This window comes from Carcharodon carcharias, chromosome 12 (assembly GCF_017639515.1).
Source record: "Carcharodon carcharias isolate sCarCar2 chromosome 12, sCarCar2.pri, whole genome shotgun sequence".
Taxonomy (NCBI): domain Eukaryota; kingdom Metazoa; phylum Chordata; class Chondrichthyes; order Lamniformes; family Lamnidae; genus Carcharodon; species Carcharodon carcharias.
In genome coordinates this window covers 47843237-47862317 of record NC_054478.1, presented here as the reverse complement: position 1 = coordinate 47862317, position 19081 = coordinate 47843237, and the positions used below count along the sequence as shown (strand labels likewise).

Here is a 19081-nt window from a genome sequence, read left to right as displayed (position 1 = left end):
GACCGGAAATAAAGGTCCTGAATTAGGGGAAGGCCAATTTTAATATGATAAGACAGGATCTGGCCAAAATGGACTGGGACCAGCTACTTGTAGGAAGGTCTACATCAGACCAGCAGGAGTCATTCAAAAAGGAAATAGTGAAAGTTCAGGGCCGTAAAGGTGAAGGGTAGGACCAACAAGTCCAGGGAACCCTAGATGTCAAGAGATATAGAGGATTGGATAAGGAAAAAAAAGAGGCTTTTGGCAGGTACAGAGGGCTGAAAACAGCAGAAGCTCTAGAAGAGTATAGAAAATGTAGGGGGTTACTTAAAAAAAACTAATTAGGAGAGCAAAGAAGGGGCATGTAAAAACACTGGTGGGCAAGATAAACAAAGATCGCAAGGCATTTAAAAAATATATTAAGGGCAAGAGGATAACCAGGGAGAGAATAAGGCCCATTCAGGACCAAAGTAGCAATCTGTGCATGGAGCTGGAGGATGTAGGTGAGGTTTTGAATGATTACTTTTCATCTATGTTCACTATGGAGAAGGACAATGTAGGTGTAGAAATCAGGGAGGGGGCTGTGATATACTTGAACAAATTAGCATTGAAAGAGAGGAGGTATTAGCAGTTTTAGCGGGCTTAAAAGTGGATAAATCCCCAGGCCCAGATGAGATGTAACCCAGGCTGCTATGTGAGGTGAGGGAGGAGATTGCAGGGGCTCTGACACTAATTTTCAAATCTTCTCTGGCCACAGGAGAGGTGCCAGAGAACTGGAGGACAGTGAATGTGGTGCCATTATTCAATAAGGGTAGTAGGGATAAACCAGGTAATTACATGCCAGTGAGCCTAACATCAATGGTAGGGAAACTATTGGAAAAATTCTGAGGGACAGGATCAATCTCCATTTGGAGAGGCAGGAATTAATCAGGGATAGTCAGCATGGCTTTGTCAGAGGGACATCACGTCGAACAAATTTGATTGAATTTTTCGAGAAAGTGCCTAGTTGTGTACATGAGGGCAGTGCAGTTGACGTAGTCTACATGGACCTCAGTAAGGCCTTGGACACAGTACCGCATGGGAGAATGGTCAAGAAGGTAAGAGTCCATGGGATCCAGGGCAATTTGGCAAATTGGATTCAAAATTGGCTTAGTGGCAGGAGGCAGTCGAAGATTATTCTTGCGTTTGGAAGCTTGTGATGAGTGGTGCACTGCAGGAATCAGTGCTGGGACCCTTGCTGTTTGTAGTCTACATTTAGGCATGAATATAGGAGGTATGATCAGTAACTTCACAGATGACATGAAAATTGGTGGTGTTGTAAATAGTGAGGAGGGAAGCCTTAGATTGGAGGACAATATAGATGGGCTGGTAAGATGGGTAGAGCAGTGGCAAATGGAATTTAATCCTGAGAAGTGTGAGGTGATATATTTTGAGAGGACTAACATGACAAGGGAATACCCAATCAACGGTAGGACCCTAGGAAGTACAGAAGGTCAGAGGGACCTTGGTGTACATGTCCATAGATCCCTAAAGGCAGCAGCACAGGTAGGTAAGATGGTTAAGAAGGCATATGGATACATGCCTTTATTAGCCGAGACATAGAATATAAGAGCAGGGAGGCTATGTTGGAGCCATATAAAATGCTAGTTAGGCCACAGCTGGAGTACTCTGTGCAGTTCTGGTCGCCATGCTATAGGAAGGATGTGATTGCACTGGAGGGGTCGCAGAGGAGATTCATCAGGATGTTGCCGGGGCTGGAACATTTCAGCTATGAATAGAGACTGGATAGGATAGAATTGTTTTCCTTGGAGCAGAGAGGGCTGAGGTGGGATCTGATAGTGGTATACAAAATTATGAGGGGCAAAAAACCGCAATGGCAGGTTTTCTTGCCGTATCTTCCCAAACTTTCTGCATTAGTTACACATTCCTGGGAATCACGTTGTTCCATTCAGCCACCATGCCATTACCTTGCCATTTCATCACACTGGGCACCATACTTAAAGTCTAGCGCTTCCAGCCCATGACTACTGCAGGGAAGATGTCCACAAAAGGCAAAAAGACTGCAGCCCCCAGGTTTAGTGATGCGTCACTGGAACGCCTTTTGGATGCTGTGGAGTTCTGCCAGGATGTCCTCTATCTGCATTCTGGCCACAGGATGGGCAGCGTGACCAACTAGATTTGGGAGGCGGTGGCAGTGGTGATCAGTACCAATGCTGCACAGAAGAGGTTGGCCATCCTATGCAGGTAGAGGATGAATGATCTCATCTGTGCAGCCCTCGCCCTGCAGCCATTGAAAAGCCACCCACATATGGCTGATCTGGTAGGTAAAGACCTGCCATGAGCCCCCCTAAAAGTGATATGGTGCTGTCTGTGAAGCCTGGCACTGACTACTGCGAGTGCTAACCGAAGGAAGGTAGGCAAACAAACGTTGAAGTGCTGAGCAAAGTGCAGCCCGCCAGGTGCATGTTGCTTATGTGAAGCACGTCAGCGTATTTTCCCGCTGACCTGGGCGGACGATCAAGTGGTGCGGGGGGACGATTCCGGCAGGCAGGCCTGATAATGATATGCCGATGTTACATGTATTACAACGAAGTTCCCGATGGCAGAGAACACAACCACGAACTGGTTTCACACCGTCATGAAACCGATTGTGCCCTATTGTCTGCTCATGCCACTGAACACGCCTGACGCCAGCGGGCACAGAAAATCACAGATAGGTGGGATCTGATAGAGGTATACAAAATTATGAGGGGCAAAAATAGTGTAGATCGGAAGAAATGTTTCCCCTTAGCAGAGGTCAATAACCAGGGGACAGAGATTTAAGGTAAGCGGCAGGAGGTTTAGAGGGGATTTGGGGAAAACATTTTTCACCCAGTGGGTGGTTGGAATCTCGAACACCATAGATTTACATAGAAATATTATATTGTAGATCAGAGAAATACATCTACAATAATCCATACGTAATATCATAGACAGTTAGCAATGCATTACATCATTGTGCTTAAGGCTGTCATTTAAACAAGTGCATTGACAACGAAGCTTGAGTGAGCAATTCAAGAATGTCAGCAGAACTGCTTGATTGAATTAATGCCTTGCGATCCATTGCCAGACATTTACAGTTTCTTAGTATAGTGTGCAGTATAAATAGTAACACTAATGGTTTCATTTTCTCACTGTTGTCCTAAAACCCAGTCACTGAGTGAAGCTGAGTTGAAGGATGACTTTGAGCCTGTGTTGCTCCTGGCAGGCGGATATTGAAAATTTTCGTTAGGCCAGATAACTTGAGGGATATGAAAACAAGGCAGGTAAATGGTGAGATCCAGATTAACATAATTTAATTAAAAGGAGGATCAGGCTTACTCCTGTTCCTGTGTTGCCATTAGGCATGCGCTGCCCGGGATTAGCATGAATGGTCAGAAAACTGAGAAGAGCATATCCAAATGTTCACTTTGTGCTGGAGGTGGCCAATACGCCAAACTGGCATCACAGACGTTAAAATTACCTGCTAAATATAAGCTTGACCAAGGCTGGAATTCAAACACAGGTCTTCTGAATAGAAGCTTAAGGCTGCACCAAAGGAATCACTGGGATCTGTACAATAAGTTAAGTTCATTTACAAGTATCTAAAATTTTACCAACTATTAGAGCTCAAAATAAGCACGCCAGATGAACAATATATAAATATGGAGATGTTCTTTTGGAGTAGCCAAGTACATTTTTTGTGCAGAGTTTTTTGAACTACACTCAATACACTCAGTATACTTAGCAAATTAGATCTCTAATATTAATAGCATAATCCACAAATTCTTGACATGTCGAATATTACTTGAAGCAGACTTTAGAAAACCCATCAGTCCAACAACATTAACTATTTGGAAAAAAAAACTTTTGCTGAATCTTTTCCACTTTATACTTAGAGGGAGATGATCCAATGCAAAAGTTAGCTGCACATGAACTCTACCAGACAATAAGCAGACTGAAATGTAGTAAATCTCCAGTGGAAAGACTTGCTATTGAACAGGGACATAGAATGAAAAGAGGTCTATGATAATTCATGGACAGAGCTATTAATCTCTATGTGGCTTCTTCCCTTTTCCTTCTTTTTCCTGTGATAGAGCAAGAAGTCTATAAGATTCTGTGTGGCAAAATGAGGGCTAAAACACTTTAGTTGAATCCAACCAGAATATGTTTTTATTCTATTCTCAGGTCATTTTCAGAATGAAGTAGAACATTCTACAAGGCAACTATAATGGGCTGTAACACATGAAACATGATTCTCAAAAGGAAAAAGTGAAAAGTATTGATATGCTATATTGAGGAAATGTTTTAACCAGCTTCAATAATGTACAATAAGCATATGAGTACTGTGGGTGTACCTACACCACATGAATTGCAGCTGTTCAAGAAGGCAGCTCACCATCACCTTCTCAAGGGCAACTTGGGATGGGCAATAAATGTTGGTCCAGCCAACGAAACTCACATCCCGTAAATGAATTTTTAAAAATGAACAACAAGGCTAAGCAAGCTCCTCAGGAGCCTGTGACGCTACTTCAATTTTGTGATGATATATCAGTGAAAGAATGATTGCCACCTCTAAAGATTGGTCCCAAAAAAGTAAGTATAAACAAATGGAGACAGTAATTGATATGTAAAAGTGATTACCGGGCAACCTATTTATTGAGGGATTCATAGGTTGCATAAAAGCACCAGAAGCTCAGACAATTGGGTTGAAATTGCTGCCAGGGAATCACACTTATATCCAATATCCTTTATAGTGTGCAGCTGGCAAGGGCAGGTTATGTTCATTTTTTCCTCTTTGTCTGCTCATGCATGTTATCATGATGGGCATAAACCACAAGGATCCTTCTTTTAATTGATTTACAATGATCCCTGTACCGAATGATCAATGATTGTAATAAAATCACTGGAAATTTGTTGTGATAATTTGCAACTTTTACATGTCTATCTAAAAATTTACCAACTATTAGCGCTCAAAATAAGCAAGCCAGGTGAACAGTCTATAAATACAGAGATGCTGTTTTGGAGTACCCAATAACTTTTTTGTTCAGAAACTTTTGAAAGAAACTCAATTTCAAACAGTATACTCAGCAAATTAGATCTGCAATATTAATAGTACAATCCACACATTCTTCCAAAAGCCTGTCTGAGGTAATAGCTACCAATGTCAAGTACTCTGAATCAGAATTGAGTTAATTACAAGCCTCAACTTCAATATATAAACAACCTGGAATCCTTTCACTTCATAACTTGTCATGCAATCTTGGCTGCAGCGTCCTTTTCTTACCGTAACTTGTTAAAGCCAACTCAATTGCAAAGCTTCCAAACGTGATAATTTGTCAGCAAAGCTCATGTAGATTGTTATTTCCAGTTATCCAGCTCGTCAATCACAGGTCCACCATTAATAAAGGACTAACTCACACTGCAGTAATTTTAAATGATTTGCATGCACATGTTATTGTTCTCAAAAACTGATCACCATGTGGTTTAGGATAAGTCAGATTGCAGATATTTCTGTTGTATTGTTAACGTAGATTTGCTGAGACTTTTAAAACATATGAAGTGATTAAACAAACCTTGCAGACTGTATCAAGTTGATTGATGAAGAATTAATCTCTTTTTCCTGCTCCACTCTATCTTTCTGCTTTCTCTGGTAATCAAGTGCTTCCAAGTCAGAAATAGCTTTAGTTTAGCTGCAAGATAGATTCCCTTACAATGCCTAGTAAGTGAATTAATTTTAACTTCAGAAGAGCAGCCCCCATGCAGGCGTGTCCATACCTTTTGTCTTTCTGGGCTGAATAAATGCATTCCATGGAATCTCATATTTGAATGACTACTTCCATTAATTTGGAATTATCTCAAGTTGCTGATATTGTAATAATACTTTTCCTGAATTAGGACCTATCCACCAACAATTTCGCGTTTGCCCACTAACAACTGTGTAGAGTGTGTGCAAATGAATTTGGAATATGAGTGGTACTATTTTGAACAAGAGAGGAGTGCTCTTCTCAATGTTCTGGCTAATATTTATCTCTCAACCAAAACCACCAAAATAGAAATCTGGTCATTAACACATTGCTGTCTGTAGGATTCTGCTGTGCACAAATTTGCTGTCACATTTGCTGTTACATCAGTGACTATTCTTCCAAAGTACTTCAATGGCTGGCTGTAAAGCACTTTGTGGTGCCCTAAGATCATGAAGCATGCTATATAAATTCAAAGCTTTCTTTTTAAAAAAAATGAAATAACTTGTATTGACATCATGTGTTTGATGTCCTCAGATTCGAGTTCAAAAGTGTTTAATTGGCTGTGAAGCACTTGGGACATTGTGAAGTTAAAAAAGATGCTTTAGAAATACAAATTTTTTCCCCTTCTCACAACTAACAAATTGGTTTTAATCCTATCAGACCCCGACTCAGGTCCAAGAGACTAAAGAATGGATGAACTGGGAATTCTCAGTCCATTGGAGTTATTGTCACAGAGGGCAGAATTTAACAGCGGCAGGATTTTAGGGTCGCACCGAAGTTGCATTTTACAGCTCAGTTCCCACCGCAACAGGGCCATAACGTTCTTCTCGTGCTCTTCATTAATATGGAAAGTCATGGATTAAAACAATTTACACCCTGACCAATTAGTCATCTCTCCCATAGCCAAAATAGCAGAAGCACTCAAAATGCATCATCAGGGATGCTGCATGAATGAGGAGTCTAAATGTCAGTTGAGACACTGGGATTTGACCTTTGGATATAATTATATGTTTTAAAATATCTTTAAGGTCAATAGATCCTGGAACAAATTAAGACTCACCACAAGGACCAAGCTTTTATGAATAAGATGAGCTGAGTGTCAACCAAGTATCCTTCTCAGTTGGGCAGTCAGCATTACAGATGTACATGTCCATACAATATTTTAGACATCAGGGCATAACTTCCCCGGAGGAGCAATCTGTGTCAGATTGCCACTCCGTGCCCAATTACTTACAGGAATTTTTTTCCATGCCTATCTTGCCCGACTTTCCGACCCAGGCTCTTTTTATAAATATATTTTATTCATAAAATATCTGGAAGAACATTACAAAACATTTCTAAATCACCATCACAAAAAGTGCAATCAGTTTAACTTTTACACTTGGATTTTATACTTCAATACAATCAATGAATATTACAATCATTTCAATATGGTCATTACAGACAATCAGACAATGGTATTGGAGTTAGCAACATACATCATGTTGTACTCTGAGGTGCTTCAATACAATTATAATACAATTAGTATTCATTGCATACATTCATTGTGAGCTGTACAGCCCGAGGGGCTCTAAACAGTTCCCAGCCCCTCGGTGCACTATGGCAGAAAGGTCTTAGACAGCGACCTTTCCCCATTGCGCCTTTGCGGCAGGTGCCCCAAGCTTTAGTGCGTCCCTTAGCACTTATTCCTGGACCTTGGAATATGCCAGTCTGCAACACTCGTTCGGGGATAACTCTTTGCACTGGAAGACCAACAGGTTTCGGGCAGACCAAAAGAGTGTCTTTTACCGAGTTGATGATCCTCCAGCGGCAGTTGATGTTTGTCTCGGTGTGCCCCCTGGGAACAGCCCGTAGACCACAGAGTCCTGTGTCACTGCGCTGCTTGGGATGAACCGCGATAGAAACCACTGCATCTCTCGAGACCTTCTTTTCAAAGGCACAATCCACAAGGAGGTGAACAACGGTCTCATTCCCACCACAGCCACCTCGAGGGCAACGTGCAGAGGGGGTGAGACTCCTGGAGTGTTGAAAGGATCTGATGGGGAGGGCCCTTCTCACCACGAGCCAATCTACACCTTGGTGCTTGTTGGAAAGTTCTGGTGATGAGGCATTCTGCCAAATGACTTTAACAGTCTGCTCGGGGAACCATCCCATAGAATCCACCCTCTCCTTTTCCCACAGGGCCTCAAAGACCTTACGAGCCAACAACTGCCTGATGGACTTGTGGTCAAAGGTGTTTCTTTGCATAAGTTTTTCCATGAGGGACAGGTGGTACGGCATGGTCCAACTACTTGGAGCGTTCCGTGGCAGCGTGGCCAGACCCATCCTTCGCAACACCGGGGACAGGTAGAACCTCAGCACATAGTGACTCTTGGTGTTTGAGTACCGAGGATCTATGCACAGCTTGATGCAGCTGCACACAAAGGTGGCTATCAGTATGAGGGTGATGTTGGGCACATTTTTCCCCACTTATCTGGAGGCTTGTATATTGTGTCCTTGCGGACATGATCCATTTTCGACCTCCAGATAAAGCAAAAGATGGCTCGGGTGATTGCCATCACGCAGGAGTGTGGAATGGGCCAGACCTGCGCCACGCACAGCAACAGCGAGAGTGCCTCACACCTGATGACCTGGTTCTTACCTGCAATGGAGAGGGAGCATCGCTCCCACATGCCCAGTTTTCTTTACAGCATAGACACTCGCTCCTTCCAGTTTCTAACGCATGCCCCGGTCCCTTTGAACCATATCCCCAGCACCCTCAGGCCGTCAGCCCTGAATGGGACAAAGGATTGGTCAGCCCAGTTCCCAAAGAACATGGCCTCGCTCTTCCCATGATTTACCTTGGCTCCCGAGGCCAGTTCAAACTGGTCGCAGACCAGACATTCCGACTCAAGCTTTTTTTTGAAAAATATACTTTATTCATAAAATATCTGGAAGAACATTCCAAAACATTTCAAAATCACCATCACATAAGTAAATCAGATTCAACTTTTACACATGTATCACAAGGTGCATCAAACAATCAATCAATATTACAATCATTTCAATATGGTCAATGCAGACAAGCAGCCAATGGTATTGGAGTTAAAAACAGAAAACTGCGGATGCTGGAAATCCAAAACAAAAACAATATTACCTGGAAAAACTCAGTAGGTCTGGCAGCATTGGCGGAGAAGAAAAGAGTTGATGTTTCGAGTCCTCATGACCCTTTCACAGAACTGAGTGAATATAAGGAGAGGGGTGAAATATAAGCTGGTTTAAGGTGGCGGTTGGGGGGGGTGGGGGGGTGGTGTGGAGTCGGTGGCGGGGGGTGGTGGTTGTAGGGAGAAGCAAGCAGTGATAGGAGCAGATAATCAAAAGATGTCACAGACAAAAGAACAAAAGAACACAGAGGTGTTGAAGGTAGTGATATTATCTAAATGAATGTGCTAATTAAGAATGGATGGTAGGGCACTCAAGGTACAGCTCTAGTGGGGGTGGGGTGGAAAGACTAGCGGGCATAAAAGATTTAAAAATAATGGAAATAGGTGGGAAAAGAGAAATCTATATAAATTATTGAAAAAATAAAAGGAAGGGGAAGAAACAGAAAGGGGGTGGGGATGGAGGAGGGAGTTCAAGATCTAAAGTTGTTGAATTCAATATTCAATCTGGAAGACTGTAAAGTGCCTATTTGGCAGATGAGGTGCTGTTCCTCCAGTTTGCGTTGGGCTTCACTGGAACAATGCAGCAAGCCAAGGACAGACATGTGGGCAAGAGAGCAGGGTGGAGTGTTAAAATGGCAAGCGACAGGGAGGTTTGGGTCATTCTTGTGGACAGACCGGTATTGGAGTTATCAACATACATCATGTTGCACTCTGAGGTGCTTCAATACATTTATAATACACGTAGTATTCACTGCATACATTCATTTTGAGGTGTACAGCCCGAGGGGCTCTCAACAGTTCCCAGTCCCTCGGTGCACTATGGCTGATAGGTCTTAGACAGCGACCTTTCCCCATTGCGCCTTTGCGGCAGCTGCCCCAAGCTTTAGTGCGTCCCTCAGCAAGTAGTCCTGGACCATGGAATGTGCCAGTCTGCAACACTCGGTTGGGGACAACTCTTTGCGCTGGAAGACCAACAAATTTTGGGCAGACCAAAGAGCATCTTTCACCAAGCTGATGATCCTCCAGCTGCAGTTGATGTTTGTCTCGGTGTGTCCCCCTGGGAACAGCCTGTAGAGCACTGAGTCCTGTGTCACAGAATTGCTCGGGATGAACCTCGACAGAAACCACTGCATCTCTCTCCAGACCTTCTTTGCAAAGGCACAATCCACAAGGAGGTGAACAACGGTCTCTTCCCCACCACAGCCACCTCGAGGGCAACGTGCCGAGGGGTGAGACTCCTGGCGTGTAGGAAAGATTTGACGAGGAGGGCCTTTCTTACCACCAGCCAAGCTACATCTTGATGCTTTTTGGAAAGTTCTGGTGATGAGACATTCTGCCAAATGACTTTGACAGTCTGCTTGGGGAGCCATCCCACCGGGTCCACCCTCTCCTTTTCCCTCAGGGCCTCTAAGATGTTACGTGCCGACCACTGCCTGATGTACTTGTGGTCAAAGGTGTTTCTCTGCATAAATTTTTCCACGAGGGACAGGTGGTACGGCACAGTCCTACTACTTGGAGCGTTCCGCGGCAGCGTGGCCAGACCCATCCTTCGCAACACGGGGGACAGGTAGAACCTCAGCACGTAGTGACACATGGTGTTTGCGTACTGAGGGTCTACGCACAGCTTGATGCAGCCGCACACAAAGGTGGCCATCATTATGAGGGCGATGTTGGGCACGTTTTTCCCCCCTTTATCTAGAAGCTTGTACATCGTGTCCCTGCGGACATGATCCATTTTCGACCTCCAGATAAAGTGAAAGATGGCTCAGGTGATCGCCATCGTGCAGGAGTGGGAATGGGCCAGACCTGCGCTACGTACAGTAACAGCGAGAGTGCCTCACTGATGACCAGGTTCTTACCCGCAATGGAGAGGGAGTGTCGTCCCCACATGCCCAGTTTTCTTTTCACCATAGACACTCGCTCCTTCCAGTTTCTAACGCGTGCCTGGTCCCTCCGAACCATATCCCCAGCACCTTCAGGCCATCAGCCCTGACGGTGAAGGGGACAAAGGATCGGTCAGCCCAGGCCCAAAGAACACGGCCTTGCTCTTCCCACGATTTACCTTGGCTCCCGAGGTCAGGTCCAACTGGTCACAGATGTGGATCAGTCTGCGCACCAACAACGGATCCGAGCAGAAGACGGCGACATCGTTCATGTACAGGGAGGCTTTGACCTGAGTGCCTCCATTGCCTGGGATTGTCATTCCTCTTATGCCTGGATCCTTCCTGATGGACTCAGGAAAGGGTTCTATGCAACACACAAACAGCACAGAGGAGAGAGGGCAGCCCTGCCTGACTCCAGATTTAATCGGAAAGCTATCTGATTCCCAGCCATTGATTCAGACTGCGCTACTGATGTTAGTGCAGAGCAGTTGGATCCAATTGCAAATTCCGTCCCTAAACCCCATTTTGGAGAGCACATCCACCATGTATGTGTGCTATATTCTGTCAAAGGCCTTCTCCTGATCCAGGCTGATGAGGCAGGTCTCCACACCCCTGTCCTGTACATAGGCAATCGTATCCCTGAGCAGCGCGAGGCTGTCAGAAATATTCCTGCTAGGCACAGAGCAGGTCTGGTCAGGGTGGATCACTAATTCCAGAGCAGACTTGACCCGATTGGCGATGACCTTGGACAGAATCTTATAGTCCACATTCAACAGTGAAATGGGTCGCCAATTTCTAATTTCCTCCTTTTCCCCCTTGTGCTTGTAGATGACGGTGATGATGCCTTTCCTCATGGATCCTGACATGCTGCCAGTCAGAAGCACACACTCGTACACTTCTAGCAGGTCTGGGCCGATCCAGTCCCATAGGGCTGAATAGAACTCCGCCAGCAAGCCGTTGCTTCTGGGAGTTTTACTCTTCTCGAAGGACTCAAGGGCATTAGTCAGTTCGTCAGGAGTTAGCAGTTTGTCCAGGCTCTCCCGTGTATTGTTGTCCATGACTTCCATGATAGAGGACAGGAAGGACTGGGAGGCCGTGCTGTCTGTGGGCTTCACATCATAAAATCCAGCATAAAAGGATTTGCTGATCCTCAAAATGTCGGATTGCGATGACTTTACTGAGCTGTCTTCTTCCTTCGAGCTGCTGATCACAGATCTCTCTCTGTGTACCTTATGGAAGAAGAAACATGAGCACCTCTCATCCTGCTCTGCGGAGCGGACTCTGGACCGGAAGATGATCTTGGAGTCCTCTGAGGCAAAGAGCAAGGCTTGCTGGCTCTTTACCTCTTGGGGTTCCTTCTTGACATCGACCCCCATCGACTGCAGCCGGAGCAGATTCTGCATGTTTTTCTAGAGTTGGGGCATTTCCCTCTGTTCCTTTCTAGCTTTCTACGTGCATTTGAGGATGAAAAACCTCTTGATGTTTCCCTTGATCGCTTCCCACCAGTGTGTCAATGACTCAAAGAGGGGTTTCACGGTTCTCCAACCTTTGTAATCCCTCTTGAGCTCCTCAATGTTCTCTGGGGTCAGCAGTTGCATGTTTAGCTTCCATGCCTCCCTGACCACCCTGTGGTCTTCCTCTAAGTGACAGTCAGCCAGTAGGAGGCAGTGGTCAGAGAAGAACACCGGCTTGGTGTCGGTGGATCTGACTGCGAACGCACGGGACACAAACATGAAATCTATCCTGGAATGGATGGACCCGTCTGGCTGCGACCTGGTGTATCTACGCTGCGCTTCGTCTGCAGGGGTACTGAAGATGTTGCGCAGCTTGGCATCCTTAACTGTTTCCATCAGGAATCTGGACGTAGCGTTCACTCTGCTGTTGGCCCTGCCGGATCGTCCAGCCGCATCGATGATGCAGTTGAAGTCACTGCCCAGAATGACCGGCCGATCAGACCTTCCGACTCAAGCTTTATTTTTTTTTGAAAAATATACTTTATTCATAAAATATCTGGAAGAACATTCCAAGCCATTTCAAAATCACCATCACAAAATTACAATCAGATTCAACTTTTACACATGTATCACAAGGTGCATCAATACAATCAATCAATATTACAATCATTTCCATATGGTTAATGCAGACAATCAGACAATGGTATTGGAGCTATCAACATACATCATGTTGCACTCTGAGCTGCTTCCGACTCAAACTGGATGAGGTCCAGGCAACGTAGCTGTCCTCAAGGCCCAGCATCGCAGTCCAGCAGAGTTGGATCGAAGAAGAACACACACCCTTTTTTATGGCACTAGATTCTGTAAACCAGGTAAGTTTGAAGGTCCCAATGTAATTGGCGGGTTTCGGACATTGGAGGTTGATTGGGAGCCTTGCCATCTCTGTCGCAATCTTCTCCTTCTTCTCTCCTGCTTTATGCAAATATGCAGGCAACAATAAATCCAGGCCCCAGTCTCCTCCCTGCAGCATCAATGAGAAACAAGCATGAGGCAGCATCAGCCTGCACAGATCCTATTTCTCTCAAGGGCTCGTCAGTGAATGTGGGTTCAAGGGCTTTGTTCCAGTGTTGGAAACTAATTGCCCCAAAAATCTAGCTCACCACAGCGTTTGTTTCAAAGTGCGCCTTCCGCAACACCACCCACCTCCACTTTACATGACTGACTGCAATGACATTGCTTTGGCCAGGCACTTGGATGTGCTACTTTCAGCCCAAGCACTTGGATTCTCATTCGCTGCACTCTAATGCCACACTCTTCAGAATACACATGAGGGAAAATATTTCGTCAGGAACTGAGATTATTTGAGGAGGGCCTGAGGCTTCTTTCCTGTGATGCTGCTAGTGCTACAATTCTAACGTGCAGCTGAAGCTTGTCCAGTTGCCCAATTGTTTGTTATCACCCTGGGCATCTCCACACTGTGAACAAAGGGTTGATGTAAGGAGATCAATTAGTGCCACTTTGCAGGATTAGGCTTGCATGAAAGCATATCATTGCTTCACTTTCCTGATTCTCTGCATTGTCATTGAAAGGCTCCCAACATGTCTCAGCTGTGCCTCTCTCCTCATTTGGGAATGCACAATTCAGTTGGGTGCCTGTTTAATCATGACACGCCCCCACCCCCACCCACCCCACACCCAGTGCCTGCCCCTGCCCTCCAATCGGCCCTCAGAGCCCTCACCAGCACAGTGTCTCCTTATTTTAATTTTGTACTGTGCCATTGCTGCAGGTTGGAAGATGCTGGTGCTGAGGTCTCACTGCCAGACCAGTGTGAGTGCGCAAATTCCTCCCATCATCCTGGAGGGGCTTAATGTTCAGGTTGAACATTAGATGGATATTTACATCAGAAGATGTAAAGCGGCTACAGGAGGATTTGGACAGACTTGGTGCGTGGCCGAGAACACGGCAGATGGAATATAAAGTGGAACAAAGTGAGGTTATCCACTTTGTTAGAAGGAACAGATGTGCAGAGTATTCCCTAAATAGTAAGAGATTAGAAAGTGTAGATGTACAAAGGGACCTGAGTGTCCTTGTCCATAAGTCACTGAAAGCTAACATGCAGGCACAGCAAACAATTAGGAAGGCTCATGGAATGTTAGCCTTTATTGCAAGAGGATTTAAGTACAGGAGTAATGAAGTCTTACTTCAATTGTATAGATGCTTGGTTAGACCCCACCTGGAGTACTGTGTGCAGCTTTGGTCCCTTCGCTTAGGAAGGGTATTTTTGCCATAGAGGGAGTGCAACAAAGGTTCACCAGACTTGTTCCGGGATGGTGGGACTGTCTTTTGAAGAGAGATTGGGGAAACTGGGTCTGTATCCTCGAGAGTTTTGAAGGATGAGAGGTGATCTCATTGAAACCTACAAAATACTTAAAGAAATAGACAGAGTAGATGCAGGTAAGATGTTTCCCTTGGTTGGGGAGTCTAGAACCAGGGACAATTTCAAAATAAGGGGAAAGCCGCTTAGGACCGAGATGAGGAGAAATTTCTTTATTCAGAGGGTTGTGAATCTTTGGAATTCTCTACCCCAGAGGGCCTTGGAAGTTCAGTCATTGAGTATGTTTAAGGTAGAGATTGATAGATTTCTGATTAACAGTGACATAAAGGGTTGTGGAGATACTGTGGGTAAAAGACATTGAAATGTTCGATCATCCATGATCAAATTGAACGGCGGAGCATGCTCGATGGGCTGAATGGTCTTCTCTTGTTCCTATGTCCCTGTATCGGAGGAGGGGGGGTGGTATCGGACATTGGGTATTTGGGGGGTCAGACATCGGTGGGGCCAGCAGGTTAGACATCTGGTGGGTGCGGGTCAGACATCGGGGGCATCAGGCATGGCGGGGGGGGGGGGGGGGGGGGGGGGGGGAGATCGTTCATAGGGGAGCTGGGTGGGGGACTGGACATCGGGGAGATGGGGGGGTGTCAAACATCGGCGGGGGGGGTGGTGGCGCCATTAGGAGGGTCGGACATTGGGGTGTCGGACATTGGGGAGGTCGGGGAGAGGTCGGACATTAGATGCAGGGTTGGACATCTGGGAGGGTTTGACATTTTGGGGTGGTGCCAGAGGTCAGGGGAGATGGCGGGAGGGAGGTCCGGTCAGGTCGGGAGGGGTGTAGGGCCTGCGGAGGGCTCGGGGTGAAGAGGTGGGTTTGGGTTGGAATGGCAGGTGGGTGGAGTCAGGTTGGTGGGTGAGGTTGAGTTGGGTTGGGTCGCGATGAGTCCCATGGGGAATCAGGGGAGGGATTGTGGGGAATAGTCTGTGGAGGGATGTAGTCAATGAGTAGGGGGAGTACCCTGGGGAGGTAGGCCCAGGGGGACGCATGCCTTTGTCTTTACATTAGTTACCCAGAAGTTAGAAGACGTTTTAATTCTTCCAATTTTTTCTAAGTAACTATGGCCAGAGTTTTGACGTTGGTGTGCAGACCTGACATGCTGACATGTAAAATGACCCGCGATGGTGTTGGGCGTGCGTCCCGACGTCTTTGCACATCATTTAGATCTTTCATTCAGCGGCTGAGCACCAGAAGCAGTTGCGCACCAACAGGACTGTCAATGGCCTATTAAGGCCATTAGGAAAGTAATTTAGATCATTAACAGTGCTGCCCGTCCAATCTTAAGGTTGGCGGGCAAGCGAAAAGCACAAGCGGCCTTCAAGTTTTTCAGGAAACCTCATCCAGGGGCGGGCTGTTTTCATCCTCATCGCCAGTTTTATGTCTTGAGCCTAATGAGTTCACTAGTCGAATAAACTCAAATTGCACGCCTTCATATACACTTATTAGTTGATGCTCACTATCAACAATGGAGAGAGAACAAACTGTGATTGTTTATTGCAACAGAAGGCAGAGCATTAAATCATTGCGTGCTCCCACAACCACCTCCAGCTCTAGACTTATAATTAATCAATAGCCCTCGTTGTCGAGTGATTGGTCGGTATTGTCACATGGTTAGTCCACTTGCATTTTCTTAAAGGTACATAGTACTCCATTTTACCACAATTTCCATCTGCAAGGATTTCAACAAAGCACCCTGTAGGGGAGCGGGGAATCACTGACAACAATTTCTGGATTTAAATGCAGATGCCAGAAGTTGCTGTCAGTTTCACAGTTGTAATGATGGCTAACACTGACAGTTTCACCATCATTACAACTGCAAAATGCCGACAAACAAAACAGTTCAAATCACATGGTAGGCAGATGCATCGGAGGTGGAATCATTTGGATGTGGTAGATTCTGCGCATCAGTAGCAATAAAGGTTTTATAAATATACTAAGAGGAAGAGGAAGGTAAACGGAAATGTGAGTCCATTAAGGTGAAAGTCTATAATGGATAATAAGGACATTGAAGTTCATTAAATGACTATTTTCTATTTGTTTCCCCAGTGTAACATTGAAACGAAAAAGCAGCGGTATAACCTAACAAATAAATCAAGGAGTGCAACATAATGGACTTAATATGGTGGTATCTGGTGCTGAAGGGTTTGAATCCAAGGAACAGTTATTTCAGCTTTTCACCATGTATATGTTAATGTCAAGGATGCAAGAATAGAGAATTGTATATCCAAGTCTGCAGCTGACACTAATTCAGGAGAGACATTAGGTCATGTGGATGGGAGATGGAAGTTACGTAGCAACTAAGTGAGCAGATAGATGGATTTCAATATGGAGACATGTGATGTCATCCACTTTGGATCTGAGAAGGACAAATTGGAATATTTTTCTTAGGTGAGAGACAAGGAGCTTTGGAGGAGCTAAAGGATTTAACTGTTCAAGTTTGCATATCCCTGAAATCTAATGCACGTGTACAAAAAGTAAGCAAAAGGCAAATGGAATGTTGTCCTTTCTCATTTTTAAATTCCAACTCCCTTGAGATTAAGTGATGCTTCAGTTGTACAGATGTTTAGTCTGACTGCATCTGGAGCGTTGTGTTCAGTTTTGGACACTGCACTCAGGAAGTGTATATTGACCTTGGAAGCACATTTTTTACACAAAGAGTGTGACAATTTGGAACTCACCCCCTCAAAAGGCTGTGGATGCAAGGTCAATTTAAATTTTCAAGCCTAAATTTGCTGGATTTTTGTTGGGTAACTGTACCAACAGGTATGGGACAAAGGCAGATAAATGCAGTTGAGGCATAGATCAATGAGTTAATTTAATGGCGGACAGGCTCAAGGGGCCAAAAGAGTCTACTCCGGTTCATAAGATATTTTAGAAAATATTAGGTGTGTAGTAATTTTTACAAAAGCTTGCACTCAAAAATTGATGGAGTGCCTTATTCCATTTGCCTTCTTAGTTTTCTCATGTATATTTTTTGACTAGTCAGGGAGTTGAGATTTATTTCCTCTGCTGTTTCGTTTTGTATTTCTCAGTAATGTTACATAGCTTGGGGTCGCAGTCTTCTTCATAGAAAGGCAAGTCAGCTTCAGCTCCATAATCTTTGTCAAAATAAAGCATCTCACTGTTTCCTTTGAAGCTGAATGTTTGGGAAAACTGAAGATTTACTTTCCCCAACTTATGCTAATAAATAATTTAAATATACATACTGCTGTTTTGGCTTAAATCAAATCCATCAACAGCTTATCATCCAAGACTACCTTTTTCATTGCCCAAGTTGAACCCATATGAACATGAATGTCCCTTCAAAACTTTTAAATATTTCCAGTAAATGATTCTAGGAGAGTTGTTCTCAGTAATTCATAATTTAAAATATAAAATGCAAGTACACTTCTCAGTTCACAATATCTGAAAAATAAAATCATCACATTAATTCTAATGCTGAAACTTTGTTCCCATTCAAGAGTTATTCAAAGATCTTCAACTTCTTTTCTTTTGGCTATCACTTAAATTATAAATATGATTATTTTATAAACTTTTTTTCACGAACATGTACAGACATGAATTTTTATTATACGGCTAAGAGTAAAGACTTGGACATCGACAAATTTTGAGTCTCGTGCATTAAAATGTGGAACTGTTAGAATGCACTAATCAATGAGCATAAATGTAAGCTTTGATTTTTCCAATGAAATTTCTGATGTTTGGAGACCTACAAATAGAAAGAAAGGAAACCATATGCCGCTTTCATTTTCTATTAGGTATAGTTGGAAAACCACTGACTGGAATGAGTGCCAGGTGACGCCTCTACTCAGTCAGCAGGATCGGCGCAGAAGCAATCAATCAACCTTGTGTGGAGGTGGCATACAGACACGAGAAGTTTACTGTGCACAGAAAACAGGGGAAGTTAACAAACAGAAATTAAAAGAAGGTACTGTAATCATGCATACATGTCTGATATTTCCCTTTTTGTAGGAATAAAAGCCAAGACTTCTAAAGTATTATACTTACATGTCCATACCTCTCCAAGGAGATTACACATCCAGGTGGCGTGTTGGTGTGTGGAAAGGTGGAGATATTTGATCATGATGCTCCGGCCATCATAGCATGGGGCAGGCTTAATGAACTAGCTGGTCTTCTCCTGCTCATCAATTTCATATGTTCGTATAGATTGGGGTATCTGTACTGACTTAGACTGAAATTCCCAGTTTATTTTTATCTATATAGGATATCTTATCACTTGACATGTCAAACTACATGTTATCAAAAGCTGAAATCTTTAAAGTTTATTCACATGTTCCAGCAATTGATTTCCAGACATTCACCGGTTTAGCTTGTTCCCGTTGGTTTCATTTTCATCAATGAACAAAAAGAGAGCACCACAAGTACAATTAAAGAATATAACAGGTCTTATAAGAAGGAATATCATTAAATAATTTCTGATAATGCTAAGACTTGCTGGTAATGTTG

The 19081-nt window shown here is 44.2% G+C and overlaps 1 protein-coding gene across 1 annotated transcript in view; it reads left to right on the top strand.

Annotated features, from left to right (window-relative positions):
• The window catches only part of thsd7ba (thrombospondin, type I, domain containing 7Ba), a 676798-nt gene that overhangs the window by 20999 nt on the left and 636718 nt on the right, over positions 1-19081 (top strand). The window contains exon 4 of the mRNA XM_041200229.1: positions 18373-18542. Within this exon, the coding sequence (XP_041056163.1) occupies positions 18373-18542 (170 nt within the window). The remainder of the gene's footprint in view (positions 1-18372; positions 18543-19081) is intronic.